The sequence below is a fragment of the Etheostoma cragini genome, chromosome 1 (genome assembly GCF_013103735.1).
Source record: "Etheostoma cragini isolate CJK2018 chromosome 1, CSU_Ecrag_1.0, whole genome shotgun sequence".
Classification (NCBI taxonomy): domain Eukaryota; kingdom Metazoa; phylum Chordata; class Actinopteri; order Perciformes; family Percidae; genus Etheostoma; species Etheostoma cragini.
In genome coordinates this window covers 26,936,688-26,957,249 of record NC_048407.1, presented here as the reverse complement: position 1 = coordinate 26,957,249, position 20,562 = coordinate 26,936,688, and the positions used below count along the sequence as shown (strand labels likewise).

General features: G+C 39.1%; 5 protein-coding genes across 9 annotated transcripts in view; 2 read left to right on the top strand and 3 right to left on the bottom strand.

Moving 5' to 3' along the window:
• nptnb (neuroplastin b) overlaps positions 1-9,031 on the bottom strand; it is a 28,619-nt gene extending 19,588 nt beyond the window's left edge. Inside the window, exon 1 of one of the 3 annotated variants that reach the window (XM_034879321.1) lies at positions 8,500-9,031. In XM_034879321.1, the coding sequence (XP_034735212.1) occupies positions 8,500-8,557 (58 nt within the window). In that variant the 5' untranslated portion in view covers positions 8,558-9,031. The remainder of the gene's footprint in view (positions 1-8,499) is intronic. The other 2 variants (XM_034879313.1, XM_034879329.1) reach the window with 2 other exon arrangements.
• rec114 (REC114 meiotic recombination protein) overlaps positions 1-15,267 on the top strand; it is a 46,481-nt gene extending 31,214 nt beyond the window's left edge. Inside the window, exon 7 of the mRNA XM_034879362.1 lies at positions 15,049-15,267. The gene's annotated coding sequence lies outside the window, so the exon portion shown is untranslated. The remainder of the gene's footprint in view (positions 1-15,048) is intronic.
• Positions 9,239-14,208, top strand: LOC117949278 (calcium homeostasis modulator protein 6). The gene is made up of 2 exons (XM_034879397.1): positions 9,239-10,884; positions 11,110-14,208. Exons 1-2 carry the CDS (start codon positions 10,420-10,422, stop codon positions 11,260-11,262), a joined length of 618 nt encoding a protein of 205 aa, XP_034735288.1. The 5' UTR covers positions 9,239-10,419; the 3' UTR covers positions 11,263-14,208.
• Positions 14,216-17,484, bottom strand: LOC117949182 (UDP-glucuronosyltransferase 2A1-like). The gene is made up of 2 exons (XM_034879244.1): positions 16,963-17,484; positions 14,216-16,603 (listed from the first exon to the last, which is right to left on the bottom strand). Exon 2 carries the CDS (start codon positions 16,600-16,602, stop codon positions 15,007-15,009), a length of 1,596 nt encoding a protein of 531 aa, XP_034735135.1. The 5' UTR covers position 16,603; positions 16,963-17,484; the 3' UTR covers positions 14,216-15,006.
• Positions 17,485-17,686: 202 nt separating this feature from the next.
• Positions 17,687-20,007, bottom strand: LOC117949195 (UDP-glucuronosyltransferase 2A2-like). Of its 3 annotated transcripts, none has more exons than XM_034879264.1 (2): positions 19,887-20,007; positions 17,687-19,332 (listed from the first exon to the last, which is right to left on the bottom strand). In XM_034879264.1, exon 2 carries the CDS (start codon positions 19,304-19,306, stop codon positions 17,729-17,731), a length of 1,578 nt encoding a protein of 525 aa, XP_034735155.1. In that variant the 5' UTR covers positions 19,307-19,332; positions 19,887-20,007; the 3' UTR covers positions 17,687-17,728. The 3 variants fall into 3 exon arrangements, with proteins under 3 accessions (XP_034735155.1, XP_034735171.1, XP_034735163.1); XM_034879280.1 differs by lacking the exon at positions 19,887-20,007 and adding an exon at positions 19,842-19,860; XM_034879272.1 differs by lacking the exon at positions 19,887-20,007 and adding an exon at positions 19,505-19,835.
• Between the last annotated feature and the right edge of the window lie 555 nt (positions 20,008-20,562).

The following is a 20,562-nucleotide window of genomic DNA, read 5'->3' as shown; positions in this document are numbered from 1 at the left end:
AAACCTGAGATGTTGAAGGAAACCCAACCCAAGATAATATGATATCTTGTACATGATATCATATTAAGTTAAAACATTTTTAGAACATACTAAATGAAAATACATTTTTGAAAAGTCTGCATTCTATGTCATGCAGACATTTACCAGGTTCTTATCTTTTTTCCTAAGAACATGAATTGCCAGTTAAAAGCAGTTCACAAAAATCATCACAAATAGATGCAACTGTGTGTACGTATACATCTAATCTCCATATCAGCTTTTGCTTGTAACACCAGAAATTAGGACAGCCAGCTCTCATTTTGGATAAGCTGGACTTTAAGAGCAGGTTTTCAAAAATCACAAAATGCACATATGGTCACAGTTGAACAGGATAGTTTGGATAGAATCACACAAAGTTGACTTGTGCTTTTAAAGCAAACTTCATTTAAGTAACAAGCGGAACCTGAATATACAACCATATCCCCATTACATCACGCCACTAGCATTTCATCTTAAGGAGTTATACAAACCACCCCCATTTTTTCTAACCATCTTGTCATGTTGAATTGGAAACACATTTTAAATATGAAATTGAAATAGAATCAAATCGAAATAGAACAGGAGCCATAAGCATTATTACCACAACTGTGAGTGTAGCATGATGTGTCTGTGGCTGATTCATGACCTTGTTTCACATCAGTAGTTAGTCCAACAATACAGTGCCAACCTTAATGATCCTCATCTAATGACAAATCACCTGGACCACAGACACTGTTCTCTGCTGCCCCTGCAACCCGTCAGCTGCAAACCACACGTGCTTAAGTAAATCAGAAAAAAATAACATTGCATTAACTTTGCCCTGAACTGTTGTAGAGGAAATGGCAACAAAGAGCCTATGGTCTCTTGAGTGTTAGACTGTGTGTTGTGTCTAAATACAACAGCTTACAGACCCAGATATGTCTGCTCAAAGTAATGTATCATAAGCACATGAAAAGATAAGCCTGTGGAAGCCATAAGGAAGGAGTGTTAACTGCATTCAGCTTATCCCCATAATGAAGCTAGTTCAATTTCATTTAAATAATTGTATAACTCACAAGTGAAAATAAATACCATTCACAAGGTTCACAGAACATTATTCTCTGTGCACTGGACTCAAAAAAGTGAGTATAGCCAATAGATTTAATTTACTTAACATCACATGAATTTTAGTTAGTGAGCGTCTGTTGCTTGACACCAATTTGTGACTCACAGCCATATGAAAATGAATTAGATGAGGGGAAAGAGAAGTTGTGAGGAGAATTTAGCAAATAAATATAGTAATTGGAGTATTCCTGCTAGATGCATCTGAGGATATTTGGTCCTTACAACTTGTGTTTCTATGTGCAATGCCTAGAGATATGCAGAGTAATTAGCATTTGTTTCTTTTCTCTGGAAACATCTGGGCCCATCAAGCTCACCACATAATCCCAGAGGGTGAATCCAAGCCTTTCCGCCTACACTGTTAGAGCAATATTTCAATTTGACAGAACATTTACTATGGCATTCTTTACCACAGCACATGGCACAGATAACTATTGTCAGCCATGCATAAGTGCTCATAATCACAGTGTAGTATCTGCTTAAAATAATTGAATGTCCTCCAAGGTGATGGCAAATTAAATCAGAAAATGGAACAGCTCGCTTCATTTAAATTCAGGCTCAGGGAGGCTCTGTGGAGAAATACCCACAGAACAAACTACAGACAACACTCGGCCAGTGAGCAGACCAATTTTCATGTTGTTTAAACAAGGAGCTTATACTGGCAGTGAAAACAAAACACAAAGCAGCCAGCCGGTACTCATTTATTTCAAAGGCGTGCTGGGAGACAAGATGTGACAAAGAGAGGTGCAAAGGAGAGTGGTCAGATCTCAGCAACTTGGTGATAGAAGAAAGAGGAGATAGTGTCATCTTATGTTATGATGATAGCAGTTTAGGGCTGCAACGAAAAGTAAATTTAAATTTTTAATCCATCTGTTGAATTTTTTTTTTTACATTTAATCAATATATTGTTTTATGCAAAAATGCCCTTCAGTATTTCAAAGTGCCTAAGATTATCTCATCAAATGTATATTTCTTTCAAAACTCAAAGATATTCAACTAAAAACAATATGAAACTGAGAAATACAGCTATTCTGCAACGTTTGCTTGGTAAATGATTTATTTGCAACTTCTTAATTTCTAATCAAAACAGTTGATCAATTTTATGAACTAATGAATGAATCGACTAATTGCATGACAAAGACTTCTGTAGAAAATGAACAGGTTCCAATTTACTGTTTCCATGCATTTTATGACAGATTAACAGTACTATGTGTATGGTTTGTGACAACAGTGCCTAGAGGAACCAGCAGCACGGATGGCTGCAAGAGACCTGGTGAACATCACGAAGCCACTGCAGAGTTATTGTATTAAAATTACAACAGTATTGTATTCCAATTAAAACAGTTCAGCTCTCTCACATAGACTGACCTAAGAAATAATAGAGCATAAACTATTTCTAAGAAGAATAGGCTTGTCTATCTGTATGTATGGGGGGGGATGTTGATCATAATCTTTGTACCAACACAGATAAATACAGACCAAAATATTAGCAAAACAAACCTAGTTGTGGTGGGCGTTTCTTGCTGGTCAGTGTCAGCAAATTTGGGGGTGTTGCATTACTAAATGCAGCATTTTCAAAAAAGCATTAGGGCCTATAGGTTAGTTAAAACACACGAGAGCTTCACTGCAAGCGGTTCTCTCTATTTTAATTCACAATAAGATTAATATTTACATTTTTAATGTGTGCAGAGGTGTTGCTGCCATGATGGCTTGTGTTGAATCGAACCGAGGAGGTCAAACATTCACATGAGTAGTTGGTTAAACAGACATTATCCAGCACAAGAAATAATTAAGTCCTTCACAGTGACATGCCTGAGTTGCACGCTTTAGCTCACTTAACTCCCTTATGACATGTTCAGAATACTATCACCAAATTACCTGTTGTTTTCTGTGACAAGCTCTGTCGAAGGCTGTGTGGAAGTCACAGTCATTACTGCCTACATACTCTACTGATAGGTGGAGAAGAAAACTCCCCTGAGGAATGATAGCAAGCCACAAACCACTACCTTGCAGCCTGAGAGTGAGTCAGCTGCCTTCCTACATCCAGAGAAAGCAGTGAGTAGGGAAATCCCCCAGGGCCACTGAACTAGTTATCAGCTAGGCAGTGTATATGTGTGTTTAAGTTTGCAGGTGTTGGCGCATCTTTGTTGTACCTGCATGATACTGTGACAGATATGTGTTCCTTTACCGGTCATTTGTATAACACAATAGATCATACAGTTGTGACAGTTGTCGTTTACTCAAATAAAATCAAGCATTTAGGATTTAACCTAGTGACCGATTTCGGTAAGATTCAAAGGCCACCCATATCCATACAGGTTTTTTCAGTTATACTAGATGCTTTAGATCTAATTTTGGGTTAAAGTTGGCAGAGCTATCCTGGGAATGTGTCATGGTCACCTGTCATAAGTCTCCAAATACCTAAAAAAAAATCCTAAAAAGAAAGGGTGTGACTAAAGAGACATTGAGTTGTCAGTGTCACGGACTGGCTGCTCACACCCAGACAGGTGTAAGGAAAAAAGCCAAATTAGGCATACATGAGAACACCTGTGTGAGTTTACTATCAGGGTCTTGATTAGCAACAGTACTTTAATGTTTTAGTACATGAGTACAACTAAATTGTACTGCGTCAACAGTCATATACACTGAAATGAATGTAATACAATGTATGCAATGGACAGTAGGTTATTGCTTAATGGTCATAACAACAGCAGTAATGTTCAGTACACATGTTATAGTTATTGTTTAAGAAGGTACGTCATGTTGCCAGGTTAGCTCAGTCGGTAAAGCAAGCGCACATATATATAGAGGTTTACTCCTCAACGCAGCTGCGGGTTCAGCTCCGATCTGCGGCCCTTAGCTGCATGTCATTCCCCCTTTTCATGTCTTCATCTGTCCTGTAAAAATAACGGCCAAAAAATGCCCCAAAAAATAAAGAAGGTATGTCATGCAAAACAAGCAATGGGCCGACCATTTCCATTTTGCTGGTAATACTTGAGTCTGTCATTCAGATTACAGAAGAGAGGTTTAACAGTTTAATGAGATTTAAATCCCAATAACCCCTGTGCTAGGTAGAAATGCTCTAATCCCATCCCCTAATCACAACCAACACTTCCTATTTCTCTTTGCTGAGGTCAAAACAAGAGATTTATGAATTATTTGATGTAAAACCCAAGACGTACAGAGACAGATGCATCATGGGACACTGATTCTCATCATTTATCTGAAATGAGAAGATCCTACTAATTGATCTCTATAGGGGAGTCTTACTTTGCCAGACCTTCTGGCTAGTCCATACAGCATTACGGGATGGAAGAAAAGCATTTTGTGGTTTACTGGCATTTCTTTAAACCAATCACAATCATCATGGGCAGCGCTAAACAGCAGGAAAAGCTGCGCTACCGCTGCAAAAAAGCCCCGGGATGGAACTTGTTTTGGTTCTGTGCACGTTCAAAAGTTGTTTTAATCGTGCAAGAGAAAACTCAGATCGGGTTCTGTCTGGGGTTACCTTGCAGAGATCTGAGGAGCAGTTAACCATAGTCCTCATAAATCCAACGAAGTTTAAAATACCAACACAAAGCAGACAACCGGCTGAAAAGAGTGAAATCCGACGCAATTGCCGACAGCAACAGAGCAATCCCGGAAGTGGAATGTCGTGGAATGTTGTGGATTTAGAATACTATAGGGGTGACAAATGTTATTCCTCAACCTCCTACATACTTCCCGGTATTATTATTTGTCAACTTAAATGACAATGGTATGCGGAATATCAGCTAGTATGAGCCTCTTAATAAAAAAACAACAACATTGTGTCCCCTAGGTCACTTGTTAAAATACTTAGGGCATATGGGAAAAATAGGGCCGGGTATAAAAGAAAGTAAAGTCTTTGAATATTCTCTCTCTGTGCTGCCCTCCTGCAGCACAATTAACCTGAGCAGTTCCGGCAGTACAGGGCTATGGCTAAATTGGGGAATTTTCAGCTGTGAATGTGTGTAACTGCATGAATGCTGGTGGTGCTTAAAAAAGGAAACAGCATGTCCGTCCCTGGAAAAATCATTAAATTAAAAAAACAACATTGCTCACCTTACAGTTGAGCATCAGTATATACCTGCACTGTGTTTTATACTGTGTGATGCTGCTCCTTATCAGTGCAGTCCATATCAGATTTCACAGTGGGCAAGCGTGACTCAGTATAAAGAGCTGGCTTGAGTCCTACAGCATATTTTCCAGACTCGCAAATGTGCCCTTGTCCAGAGCTTGAACAGAAGCATAATAATGGACAAGCTGCTGCATCATATACCATTGGTCTCTTGATTGAATGGTATACAGCTGTAAAATGCTTATCTTAAAATAAAATGTTGGCCTCTGTAGATAATAATTATTCTATAAAGGGACGTAGAAAAGAATTAGAGGGCCATGCATTGACAAAATAAACCTGCATATTGTAATTGCAGTACATATTAAAATCCACGTGGGCATAGCATTCTCTAAATCTTGTCTTAATAGAGTACTGTGATTGTGTAACCTCAACAATAATGACTATATGCTGATGTGTGCGCTCAATCTTAAGCAACTGCAAACTAAGCAGTTAAATGAGAGAAACCCAATATAAATAGTTCATTTTGAACAAAGAAGCAATAATATCAGCTTGTTATTCTAAAGGTTGTATTGACGTGATCTGCATGTTTTGGTTCACACAGGCTGTGATAATACAAGAAAGTTGGCAGTAGGAGTGGGCTTCATGCTTCATGAGGAGGAATTTATATAAGACACAAGCACTTCTCCAGGTCAGCCACCTTTCTCAACAGCCTTTACTTTCTTTGCATAAAGATCATATAATCTCTCAGCTTAAATTGTTCACAGCCACCTAGTAAGTCTTTAGAAGGCTGTGCAGCTGTGCACAAGGAGGCCGTCCATTAAGAGTTAATGAATTCACTTTCACAAAAGGACCTTTAAGCCACAGTTCTCAGTGCTGTGTCTCGGTGGTAAAAATAGAAACGAGGCAGAATGGACGGATGCTATTTACAGTCCTTCAAATATCTGTCGCAGAAACTGGCCACCTATAGTAGGCCCACTTGTCCCTGAACATGAGCAAATACTGACATGAATTCCCTCTGCTTCCCAGATACAGTGATTACATCTCATGCACTTATAATTATTATTCTCTCCCATGCCACTTTCTGAATTCTGTAATGTAATAGGAAAATCTAGGATTGCATAAGAAGCTGTGCACCTATACAGTATATTACCCTAAATTTAAACTTTGGATGTGTAAAATAATAACTGTAGTTACTACAACTGTGATCAAACCTGTGATGAATGTAGGGTATGTTTACTGAAATAAAAATGGGTCTGTCCATTAACCATAACTTTAGGATTTCTACATAAAACAGAAAAAGCACCCACACATTTAGTCCCTGGGTGGCACCAGTTTGTCTCCCACTGACCCCTGGTTGTATGTGTGTGCTAGTTTATGTGGTGTGAACTGGGCCACAGTGATTGGGCGGTAACACTGGGCAAAGACCACAGGAAGTGTTTGGAATGCCTTTTGCTTGAGCTTTATCAAACAATGGAGGGCTTATTAGGTATTTGATTTTCCAGATAGCAAGATCTGAGAACACTTCAATGTGCGTGCCCACACTTCAAGCACCGCAGAGAAATTAACAAAGAAGAAAGAAAGGAATTCAGGGGATAATATTCTGTTGTATAACAGCTGTAGCGCTGTAGTTTTTTTGTCTCTTAGCAATCTGAAGACACAGGGCTGCTTCAGTGCTTTTCTTGTAAAATGATCTAGGTTTTCATTCATGCTTCTTTCCTTTCTGCATATTGAGTTTTACTAGTATTACAGGAAAATTGTACAAACTGTTACACTGTATTTCACTTCATTGAATATAAATAATCGGGACCTTTTCCATTGCAAGTGTAATGAAAAGGTAGGTCAGCACTAAAGTGAGGTTTTACCCAACCTTCTCATCAGAATGCCTGTCTCATTAAGTCTTGCATAGTGGGATCTGATTATCCCCCCAGACGAGGTGGGCATCAAGCATTCAAATTTGAAGTACGCAGAGTAATTCCCTGCCTTATTCTCTGAAAGTGGATTAGATTATGTCTGTGATATTGACTTGTCAACACAGGGGTCATTACCTGTAAGTATAGAAGCTTCTTAAACGATATGAATACAGGCAGTGATTATTCTATTTGTTTATTTTAACGCCAACAAGTTTCCCACTCATGTCAGGCTTGCTCAAGGGACCCATTGTGGTTATTTTCAAAATTGAAAATACACATATTGATATATAAGATAATATATAAGATTCTACTTTAATCTCATAAATGGCTGCTGATTTGCGTGCCCCTCTGGGTGATGTGATTCAATAGAATTTGAAGTCAGGACATGCTGTGTCAGAGCAGGGCAGCCTGGAACACCCAGCAGCATGTTACTGACATTTACTCAAACCAAATCATCCTCTGTTTTATTATGATTAATGCATGGTGAACTTTTGAAATTAAAGCCACAAATGAACATCCTCTATAAACCAATCTCTTATTACCTCCCTGAACATTTGCAAAGGACAAACACCTGGTACAAAAAACATGAATGAACAGAAAAGTAGTTTGTGTGCATTTAGTTTTGCAATTAGCACTGACTGAACCAGTGGGCAGGAGAGAAAGATCCACTTAAGGTGGTACGACAGGAAATGTGGTACAGTATAGGGAGAGGTTTTGCCAATCAAATAGATACATAGGCCCAATAGCATTGACCCAGAAGGGCCTGGTACTTACAGTTGGCCTATGTGCACACAGGGCGAGTCTTAAGTCTGTGTTGGGTGTTGATAGTATGTTACTGGATAGCAGGTTAGTCTTGCTTGACACAATCTGCTACCGACCCCCCTTTGACTACTTAACGGCATACTGGCAGCCTAAGGCTAGGCTACTACTGTCTGTTAATATTTACAACTTATTCCATGAAGACATATCCCCAGCAACACTACTCATCGTCTATTTCAAAACACATCTGAAAACATATTCGACTGGCCCGAAAGTGGCAGTTAACTCCCCTTACAGACATACAGTACAGTATACAGTACTCGCACAGTATACTCAGTTGACAGTAAATAACCTTGCAAAACGTCACAAAAACGTCAGTTTTCTGTCTAGTTAATTAGGTAAGAGTTCCGTTTTGTGGGCAGCTATTGAATCTCATGTGTCGGCGTCTAACTCTGGCCTTATTGTCGAGATGCGTGGAACTGTAGTAGCTTTAACGCAGTCAAGTCAAAATCCTCTTTAGAAACATTTCGCTCGGGCGTCCTCACACAAGTCAAGTCTCTTTCCCTCAATGCGATGTTAACAATTATGCCATGGTCACATCTACTTTCTTACCGTTTTGAGCCGAGATGAAAGGCAGCATCAAGTTCGCCAAAAGGACCACCGCCAGCATCACTGCGTTAGGATGCACTGCCGGGGCTCGATGAGAGTACCAGCGTCTCGGTCGGACGAATGTGGGAGGAGAGATCGTGTATTAATCACAAGATCTAGAGAGATGGGCCCAGCATAGCACCAGGTTCTTAAAAAAAAAAAAAAAAAAAATCGGTCTTGGATGATTTAAAAAAAAAAAATGTTAGTTGCAATGCGTTCCTGATGCAAAGAGGACAGCGATGGGTGAAAGGTCCGGGAGGAGGCCGGCGGCTCAGGGATGCCGATGTGCGGCCATTGGCGATGAAGAAGCCTCGTCGGATTGCGGAGGAGAGGTCTTTGGATGTCAGGGAGATTGTCCACTGTGTAGTTCTAAAGATTCAAAGATGCGCAGACCGATGCGCATTTGCGCTCTCGCGTTCGCGGTTTGGTGATTTAAAATGAAAGAATAGCGCAGAAATGATTGTGAATGTAGCCGAAACATAAGTCTGTTTAAACAAAAAAGAACCGATGCTGGTAGGACACCAACGGCAGCAACGAAAAGCTGCGCTTGCCCTTTGCGGTCATGACCGACAATAAATACACACAGGCATACACACAGACACATAACACGCATATAATTAATGTTGTTTGTGAACTCAGGCAGTTATGATGTGCCTCCTCAGTCTTCATTTTATTGTTTCAATTTTTTATATTTTTAACGAGGAGGTGCACATTTTCATCAGCTGCCATTCAGAGGATGTTGTTCCTGCAAATACAGTTACTGGCCTGTCGGCGATTACAGTAATAACCAGCCTGCCCTATATGATTCCATTACTCTTTTCAACATACTGCAATGTTAATGTAACTATAAATTGTCCGCCTGTTTATAACCAGTAGTCAAGTTAGAGTTGTCACAAAATATATGCAGAACAAATAGCTGATATCTCTACAGGAAAGATTTGAGTCATTAGGTTTAAAATAATTAACCATTCATGGTTAGCCTATGCAGACGAACTGAAATCAAACCAGCCACATTTTTTTTTTCTTTACCAGTCACATCTTTCCAAACCTTTTTCACAGTGCCTGAATACTTTGTCCTGTCAGGTTTTAATGTGAGGAGATTATGGTGATGCTCTTAAGCTCAGTGAGGTCGTTTATAAATTATGTCATCACATGAGTGGCCCGGGTGTTCTCAAGCTGTATGTACCTCATCCCCTTGAAAGTTCAACATGGCCTCCTGTAATCCTCTCTATCCTTAGTGTGTGCTGTTACGTGGGTGACCTCATGTGGCCAGTTGAGGTAATCTGAAAAGAGTCAGCATACATTCCATTGTTCTTATTGTAGATAGTTGCAAGCAAAACATGAACCAAAAACACCTGAGCACTTGATACATGTATAACTAGGCATGTGTATTTATTTGATTAATTCAGTAACCTCTCCTTAGTGAAATGCATCTTTTAATTCTCCTTTTTCTTTGTTTGAATGAGCATGTTGGTCTGCTGTTGATCATTCAATGTTAAGGCTTGCCTCTTTTTAAATGCCAACACCTCCATGCATCTTTTTTTGCTGGACTTTTGCAAAGGGCTAGTCTTAGCTCAACTGTAGAACAAACTTCCCTCCACTTTACAGCCCTCCCTCCAGTTTGTCCATGGGAGACCACATTTAAAATGTAACCCCACCTGAAAACTTGCACAGACCAATCAGCTAGAGAAATGTCAGAGCACTCGGCACACCCTCCTTTGTTCAAAACCAATCAGAGTGGAAGTGTGGCATTTTGCCCGAGGGGGAAAGTTACCCCTGGATGAGTTAATTACGCATCACTTAGCTGTTGCCAATGTGTTCACAACGGTGGACCCTCTTTTGGGCTTTTTGCAGCGATTGTCTTCATTTTTCGCTCAATCTAGTATGGAAAGTAGACAACAATGGCTTACCAGGCTGAAAAATGAACTTAGCAACAGTCCTCTGGTATCAAATGTGGCTTTTGGCTTTATCCTCATGGGACTAGAGAAGCTGGTGGAGCTGGAGTTTGAGTGTCCTTGCAACCCTACATGGAACGGAGTGTTTTCATCAGCATTCTTCATAATTCCTGCCGTCATGGCCTTCACCTTGATGCTGATCATTCAAGGATGCAGATGTGATTTGTGGTGCCGGAAACCTATTACCCTCTCCAGTTTTGTTCCTGCTATTGTGTGGCTGATTTTGTTGTTCCTCGATGGCCAATACTTTGCTTGTGCTATGACAGACTGGGAGGGTAGATTTGTACTAGTTGACAAGGCAGCACCGCAGAAGTGGTGTGAGCCAATTAGTGAGGGAGATGTCACCCCACAAGAACTAATGCTCCGCTCACAACAGCTGTTTGTTTTTTCTCAGGTGAGTTGAATATTTTCTATCTTACAGAAGATTAAGTAGGATGAGTGGAGTAAAATAAACACCTCCCCCTTAGAGTATGCACTGTAGAGAATGTATCCTTGAATTAATGCCATTAACCTTTGGAAACTATAATATAGCTCTGTTGATACACGTTCTTAACCCAAAATACTAATTTCCTGTGGATGTTCACTAAACAAAATGTTGCTTTACTTTTTTGTACTCCAGGTTATAGGCATAATCCTGCTCATTTTCATCTGTGTGGGTCTCGTAGTGTATGTAATCAGAGAAAGCTGCGAACAAGAGGTGGAGATGGAGGATGCAGATGTAGCCGAGCTCACTGTGCTCAGGATGAGCTCTCTACGGACCAGGACATCATGAGAGGACTTACACCGCCCACCACACCTGCCCTGCTTGCAAGGACACTTTGTAAATACCCTGAACAGAGTTTACTATGATTTTTCATAACTGTTGTCAATAAGTGTTGTTTCAAAGTATTTCCCTAAACCATTTGGACATAGGTTTGTGAATGTTCAGTGATGCTGCCCTATGAAGTTTCCGTAAATATGAGTATTATTGAAAACAGTCGTTCTATTTTTTTTCTGTATTACCATTGAATATGTAACCAGTCTTGTGCCTGTGTTCATCTCATACTTGTGCAGCGATTAACCTGTTTTTACCTGTCTTCAGAAGAATAGTTAGATGTTTTGGGATATAGGCGTGTTTGTTTTTTGGGTTAGAGGAGAAGATCAATACCATTCTTATGTCTGTTCAGTAAATATGAAGCTACAGACAGCAGCTGGTTAGCTTAGTTTAGCACTGAAGGACTGGGAATAGGGGGAAACAGCCAGCCTGGCTCAAACCAAAGGTAACAATGCTTGTCAGCACCTCTAAAGGTCACTAATTCATTTGTTATATCTCGTAAGTTTGAACAATCATTTGCTTTTTTACAAGGGGTTATGTGCTGGACTATTTCTTGCATGGGAGCAGTTGCCAGGCAACCAGTGGAGGAAATTACTGCAAGAAATAGTCTGGTATATAACCCTCTATAAAACAGTTTTCTTGTTCCCCCTATTTTCATGTGTTATGCCAGCTGACTGGCTGCTGACTCCAGAATCATATTTACCGGACAGACATAGGAGTGGTATTGATCTTTCCATCTAACTCTCAGCAAGACAGCAAATAAGCCCAAAATGTCAAACTATTCATTTAAAGTGATATTTCTCTTTGGCACATTTTATGTGTTTAGTTGACATGAATTGTCGACAAGCAGCTCTGAGAAACTCAGTTTGTACTGCTCTCTCACTTTCAACTTTTTATTCCTTGAAAATAGCTTTTCAGTTTTTTTGACCCTGGAAGTTTTTTCATGCCTTTTGTATTAGTTTTATTCACACAAGCGGAATCCACCTGAAGCTAATATTGATCTGACTAATATTAGTTTACTTGTACTATTATTTGAGGTGTTTGCCAAAAATGAAAATGTTCCATCAAGGTGAAATCTTACTTTAAATAATTTAGTTTTCCCTCCTGGGTTGTGTCAATGAGTCTCCAGAGTTATGGAGGGTCGGACCGCCGTCATTTCTAATCCTACTTTTCAGTGACGATTCAGACTGAATTGATATTCCTAATGAATTACCAGTTTGACAGCTAGAGATGTAAAAATAATTTGATTTGTGTCATGGCTGCGACCAGCCAAGAGCAGCATGTAGAAACAAATTCTGTAACAGGATCTGCGGTAAGTTTTTTATTATTATTTTGTAATAAAAGAATTTATTTATTTAAGAAAAACCCTCAGGGATTTTGTACAGTCATGTCATAATAGAATTTAGTTAGCAGAGTATTACCACAAACCTGCAGTCTTGGGAAGTTGAGTTTGTCTCAACGTGTGGTAGGTTTTGCTGTAAAATCTCTCTAGCAAGTGAACTTTACCCATACACAATGCGACAGAACATAATCATTATCAATGCATGGTAACATTTGGAATATCCTTTCAACTTTGGGCCTATTTTAAATGCCAGATATCCAATATCTTAACACAGCTGAAACAGGGGCCCTTTGCATAAAAGAAAAGCTGAAGCTATCAGTGTAACATATGCTACAAATAGCATATCTACAGGCCAATGTAAAGATTCTCAGGTGAACACTGTTGTGTCTTAGGACACTCATTATTCAGAAGGGACTGTGGTTTTGAGGCTGTATTGGCTGATCTTTGCAGCCTGGATATTCTGTACAGGTTTGCCAAAATCAACACTTACAACAGTAGAGTTGCTCTGACTTGTATTGTAGTTATTTACAACACTACCCAAGGGCCAGGTAAGCCCCTTAAGTCTGGAAATCAGGACAGACCCTTAATGTTCATACTGTGGGAGGGCTTATTCAGGACTTCCTGTTTGGCCCTGAGGAAGTTGTTGTTTTTATTCACTCCACACCCCTAACTTGTAGGCACAGCCGGACATCATATTAACGGCCAAAACTGGGACTCAATGGAGTCTTAAATTACTTTTCTTTCTTTCATGAGCAATAAACTATTTGGATGACCTTGACGGATTATCCGGCCTATCACTCTTCATATCTCCAAGAGGTAATTTGGAAAAGGCTGCAGCTAGTAAAATTTTGTGTACCATGAATTTCATCTACAAAAGTCTTCAAAGACATATCCATATTCAATAATTAAGGGACAGCTACAGGGGCAATGGGAGAGGGAGACTTAAGCACAACTGCAACTTTCCAAAGCCACAGCTCCTATATTACGTAAAAGTCTTCAAGTCCAAAGTATTCATCACAAATAACATGCAACTGTTGTTTGGCAAAGAACTCACCCTCAGCTTTTAAACATAAGAGCATTTTTAAAAGCAGACCTGAGCCAGGTGTTCCTTGGTTATGTAAAGGCAAAGATGGCTGCATTTTGTCAGATGTTAAGTCTGAATCATAATGCTTACTAACAGTCAAACAGGCATGAGAAATATCAAAAGTAAAATTGTGCAAATGGTGTGCTAGCCAGTCTAGAACATTGCTAGAAGAAACCAGAAATACTGTATTCGTTATAGCACTCAAAATCACTTGACGTCTTTACTTTTTAAAAGGTTACAACCATGTTGAAAAAGTAATTCTTAGAATTATTGGCGTATATTATCTATTTATCGTATTGATTTCTAAACTGAAATCTCTATGCCAGATGATCAAACTAAAATAAGACAGGCTTTTTGTCAACACTGGAATTAATGGAATTGCATGCGTTGTATTAAAAACTGAGACCAAGCTATCAAAAAATTTTACAGATTACATAATCCTTCTGTAAAAACACATTAAGGCTTATATAAAGAAAGGATAAAGGCCTAATATAGCTCTGGTTTCTCAGTCTAATCTTCAAGTGTGAAATTGGATCTGTTTAAATCTATACAAGCCTACACTTTGCTTGGAAGCTATAAGAACATGTATCACCCATACTGTGCAACATTGAGGAAAGTATGTAGTAGTTTAAAAATGTAAAATATATTGTCTTACAGTGTAAGAGTGAATTTGAAAAGTCTTTAAATTCAGTGAAGGAATGCATGCAAAGGTTATTTCCACTGTGGGCTCATTAAATACCAACTGATGAACTGTATCATTTATAAATGTTTTTTATTTTCTACCCTTGAAGACAGCAGGTTTACTGTACATGTTGGTAACCCTTTCTCCTAAAGGTTATATCCATGCATACTCTGATCTAAGTTTGCAGATATCTAGGGCCACATATTCAAAGAGTATTGATTGGTTAATGTAAAACCCTGACTAGAATGTTTCAAAATAATGTGCCAACCAGCATAGACAAATTGCAAAAGGGTATGCAATGTTTGTTTATCCAGAGTATGGGGTTGGTAAAATAACAAAACTGTAAGAATAGGGTGAAAACAAATATAATCAGCCTTAAACAGCCTTAAACTCCATATTGATCAAATAAAAAAGTATAAAGCACTGAATGATTTTGGTGTTTTGTCTTTTTTTACTATAATCAGACAAAGGTTTCAAACTCAATGAAAATGTTTTTCTGTTATCCCCAATAAATAGCTAGTACAAATAGCTGACCCACTTTGTTGTGTTTGTCACATTTAATGCATATTTTTGGGTTAAATTTCATTGCGATTGCTACTTTGTTTTTTTTAAATCACATTTACTTTTTTTTCTCAGACACATGGAGCAAAAACATCTTATTAAGGCAGCAAAGGTGCCCAGAACTATCAGCACAACTCCAACTAAGAAGAGCATCACATCTACAGAGTGGTAAGAATACCAGGGCATTTTGTAGGATTCAGTTCTCAGGTGAGCGGCACCTTTGTGTCTCATGACAAACTCTATCCAGAAGAGGGCGTTATCCAATGGCTTCATTGGCTGATCTCTGTGCAGCCTGGAGAGTCTCTGCATGTTCATCCTGTAGGAGGGCTCATTCAGGACTTCCTGAACACCCTGAAAGAAGATGTCTTCATTCATACTAAAAATATCAATTAGCTTCCCTGCTCCTCTTACTTCAATTCTAAATATATTATCACGCTGATCAAAAATCAATGGAAGTCCTACAATAGGAACTCCGTGATAGATTGCCTCTTGAACGCCATTTGTCCCTCCATGAGCCACAAATAGTTTTATCTTGGGATGTCCTAAAAGGTCATTTTGTGGCATCCAGTCTACTAGTAAAGTGTTGTTGCCCAGAGTGGCTGGTCTGTCACCTTTATATCTCCATATGACTTTCTGGGGTAATTTTGCAAAAGCTGCAGCAATCAAATCAGCTAGGTCATGGGGAAGCTCTCCAATCAAAGTCCCCAGAGACATGATGATGACCCCATGCTCTCCTGAACTCTGCACAAACTCTTCCAGGTGTTCAGGAAGAGGTTTTGCTGGTTTACACTGGAACCCTCCCATATAGATAATATTCGGCATGGTAGGACGTGGAAACTCAAACACAAAGTCCACTCTCATGAGCCAAAGGTCTGCTGCTTGAAACAAGGATAGATAATCTGCATCTGGACCTAAATATTTATCAATTAAGCCAACATAATGTGGTAAAATATACTGTGTTATTTGATATTCTGTGAAGCCAAAAATTATTACGTTAAGAAGCCTCTCAAGAAAGCTCATTTTATCTGAAAGCTCGGCCCCTGTCATTGGAACATAAGAAAGAGGTGAAGGTGCAATTGAGAAATGGCCTTCGCCTTGACTAGTCCATCTGACGTTGAAAACAAGAGGTAACTTGAGGTAGTGAGCAAGTATAACACCCCCTGGTATAGCAGGGTCTGTAAGGACAAGGTCATAATTAGCCTCCTGCAGCGACTGTATCAGATCTTTGCTTTCAAAAAGCAACTCAAGCATTTCTTTTGTTTTCTCATGCATCTCAGAGGCCTTTTGCGCTTGTTCCATTTCCAGTTTAAAACGTGTCCAGGCAGACTTCCCTTCCCTCTGGATTTCCAGCAGCTGGGACACAAAAGTAGTTATAAAGCCTTCATCGAATTCAGAATCTATATTGAGTGTAATTGAAGAATAGAATGGGGAGGTCTCCTTGATGTACCAGCTGCCTGATGATCGCACAACAGAAACCTGGTGGCCCCTTGAATGTAGTTCCTCAATAATGACTTTCATGTTCACCCAGTGACTCCCGTCCACAGGATAAACAAGGACCTTCCCACCAGAAACCACAGTTGGACAGAGCAAGTAGAGAGTAATCCAGAGGCAGTTCCAATACATTTTCATTCTAAATTTGGGAAGAAAGCATTTCATATCTTAGGAAATGCATCATTTAAAAAAGTTGTTTTAACAAAATCTTACATTTACTTACATTTTAAGGGGATTTTTATTATTTGTCAATAAAAATCCTGCTATTTACCCTTTTATCTTTAAAAGGTTTTCTAATTAAAATAATAAAAACGTTTTGCATTAACAAAGAATTGCATTAGTATGTGTAGCCTGCTGCAGTTGGTTTCATCACAGAAAACTGAACTGAAAATAAATGTATTAAATATCCTTTAAAAAGTTCTTTTGAAAATCAGTAGTTCAAATAGATAGCTATCAGTAACATATAATGGCAATAGATTAAACAAGTGCTAGTGTTACCTTTATGGAATCCAAGGTGTATGTCAATATTCTCCTTTGCCAGAGAGCATAATATGTTCTATTCCTTCCTGGTTCCAAGTAAGACTTTGGTACTGCACTTAAATGTTCTTAAAGGCACAGGTGATAAGAAAAGGGGTGGAACAGTGTTCCATGTGTTTAACTCTTAACCTAATAGTAGTAAACTAAATGATTTGAGAACAAAAAAATACTTCGAAAACCACAAGATTATTATCATGTGTTGCAGATGTTTCGTCACATGGAAGGTTCAGATTGTGCAATCATTTCAGTGTTTATTTTAATACAAGTCCATAATCCAGAGCCGTATATATAACGCTACAGTAACATTCCTTGATAATAGTTTTTTTTAGTGGCCTACAATACTAAGATAAGTGTTCTTTTGTCTTGTGAAAAATGTCATATTTTAAAATAGCTGGTATTTTTCTTTAAAAGGCTAGGGAGATACTCTAAATGGCTGAAAAAACATCACCTGCTGGTGAAGGTATCAACAAATCCTCATTTAGTCATTAATGGTAAACCGATGTTTGCATCAAGATCAACTAAAATGACTGCACCTTAGTCAAAGCAATCAAACATATTTCACTCTTTTAAGTTGGCAATAAAAACTGGTAGTTATTTTGTTATTTTGTTACATATTGTTCTAGAAAATTAAAAGTAACTTGTAGTCAACTCAAAGTACAGTTCAAAAGAAAAAGAAGCGGATTGACAAACAATACATAATTGACCAATATGAAAATGATTTTCCTGGTTAGTCAGATTTCACTTTTCTTTTCAAACACAATCTAAAGCATGACCATACCAACACAGCAAAAAATAACAAAACAAGAAATGCAATTGTAAGTAAAAATAGTACGACATCGACAGAGTGGTAGGAGTACCAGGGCATTCTGTAGGCCTCTGCTTTCAGGTGAGCTGCACCTTTGTGTCTCATGACAAACTCTATCCAGAAGAGGGCGCGGTCCAGCGGCTTCATTGGCTGATCTCTGTGCAGCCTGGAGAGTCTCTGCATGTTTATTCTGTAGGAGGGCTCATTCAGGACTTCCTCTATGACATTCTGAAATATTTCCTTATCCAATTCAGAAACATCCAAAACCTTTGCAACACCCTTTGCTCTCAGTCTAGAGAGGTTGTCGGCTTGATCGAAAACAAAGGGAATGCCTACAATTGGAACGCCATGATATATAGCCTCATATATTCCATTTGTTCCTCCATGACTTACAAATAGTTTTACATGTGGATGTCCTAGGAGATCATTTTGTGGCATCCAGTCGACTAGTAAAGTGTTGTTGCCCAGAGTGGCTGGTCTGTCACCTTTATATCTCCAGATGACTTTCTGGGGTAATTTAGCAAAAGCTGTAGACATCTCATCAGCTAGGTCATGGGGAAGCTCTCCAATCAAAGTCCCCAGAGACATGATGATGACCCCGTGCTCTCCTGAACTCTGCACAAACTCCTCCAGGTGTTCAGGAAGAGGTTTTGCTGGTTTACACTGGAACCCTCCTATATAGATAATATTCGGCATGGTAGGACGAGGAAACTCAAACACAAAGTCCACTCTCATGAGCCAAAGGTCTGCTGCTTGAAACAGGTAGAAGTAGTCTACATCTGGACCAAAGTAACGGCTGGACAATGCAGAATAATGGGGCCCAACTATCTGCTTGTATAGTTGCATCCTCATGGTGTAAAAAACAAGGTTTTTGACCCTCTCAAAGAAAGTCATTTGATCTGTTAATTCTGAGGGTGGAAAGGGGACGTAGGAAAGCGGAGAGGGTGCAATAGCAAAATGGGCTTCACCATGAACAGTCCATCGAGCATTAAACACTAACGGCAATCCAAGAAAGTGGGCCAGCATCACTCCTCCTCCGTTAGCAGGATCTGTCAAAACCGCATCATACTTGGCGTCTTGGAAGGACTTCATTAACTCTTTGTTTTCAAATAAGTACACGACCACTTCACAGACTTTCTTGTGTAATTCAAAGAAGTTGTCTTTTAACTCCATGTCCAAAGCAAAACGGGCCCACGCAGACCCCTTGCTTCGTTTAATCTGAATACTTTTAGAGACAAAGAGACGAAAGAAATCCTCATTTCCACCACCAGCAATATCCACTGTGACAGTATTGTAATGTGGAGACGTTTCACTGATGTACCAGCTGTCTGCAACACGAATGACAGTCACAGTGTGTCCCCTTGAGTGCAGCTCCTCAACAAGTACCCTCATGTTCACCCAGTGGCTGCCGTCATGTGGAAATACTAGAACTTTCCCACCGTGTACAGCTAAAATAATTATTGCAAAAAGAGAGATGATGGGAGCCAATGACAAAAACATCTTCAAATCTTCTCAAACGGTGCAGTCTGAAATACAAATAGAACGAACCAAAAAGCAGAAGCTGTTAGTTAAATATTCCAGGAAATGTGTGCACAAAGGTGGATGATATAGCAGGGTGCCCACAACAGAAAGCTACAGTGATGTTCCTTTCAATTGTCTCTTCATTTGTGTGGAAAAAATCCTTCTGATAGCCCTCACGTGGATGTAGCACATGGAGCCTCTCTCAGAAAATTAAAGGGCTGTTTGGTGCCAAGAGCTCTGCATGCTTATTGTTCTGACCCCCATCTCCCTGTGCAGTGTTTTCACAACACTGAACTGTCTTCATTCATTCTGCATTAAAGAAATATTCAATAGCTTCTAAAATAATAAAATAAACATAAAATCCCTCCGTACCAAGTCCCAGGCACCTATTTTCCTATTGATCAAGTTTTTCAACAAGGGACTTGATTCAGTAACATTAGCTGGCAAAAGCTACAAATAGTTCCCTTTTAGCACCGACCAGCTGCTTACAACCCTCTCCACAAGGAGCACTTACTCTTTTCTCATGAACGGAAAAAGAATCTTTAAATGTCAAACTTACAGAGAAACCTTTCCCGGCACTGATGTCCACAAACTCACTCGCCAGATTGTAAAGCCCTAAACAAAACAGAGCTAACCACTGAAGAGCTGAATGTCATACCCGTTTGGCTATGAAACACTTCCTGGTTCATTTTGTCCCCACCCACAAGACATTTGTAAAAGATGTGTGTCCCTTTTACTGAGGAAGCTTAGTCATCATGGTGAAATAAGTCAGAGCTGCAGTACTTTCAACAGGAAAGAGTCACGAAATAATGAATATACTTATTTGGTGTTCTTCATATTTTGACATCTCACACAGTCAGTGCAACATGTTCTTTTAAAATATAGCAGGACATTGTGTATTAGAATTACTGATATGCTACAATACAAAGACAAAAATATGAAAAGAAATATTTCTGTTTATTTATGCTTCAAAATTTTCTCTTTAAATAACAGTGAGTTTATAGTACGTTTACTGATTAAGCTGTTTGACACATCTGCTATGATACATTAAGTGTGACATTTGTGAAAAACATTCATACTGACACCTCAGTAAGCAGTGAGTGTTGTTGAATGCCAGTAGTTTATTTTACAATGAGGAATCTAAGTCACATTAATATACTATACAGTGGGTACGGAAAGTATTCAGACCCCTTTAAATTTTTCACTCTTTGTTTCATTGCAGCCTTTTTCCAAAA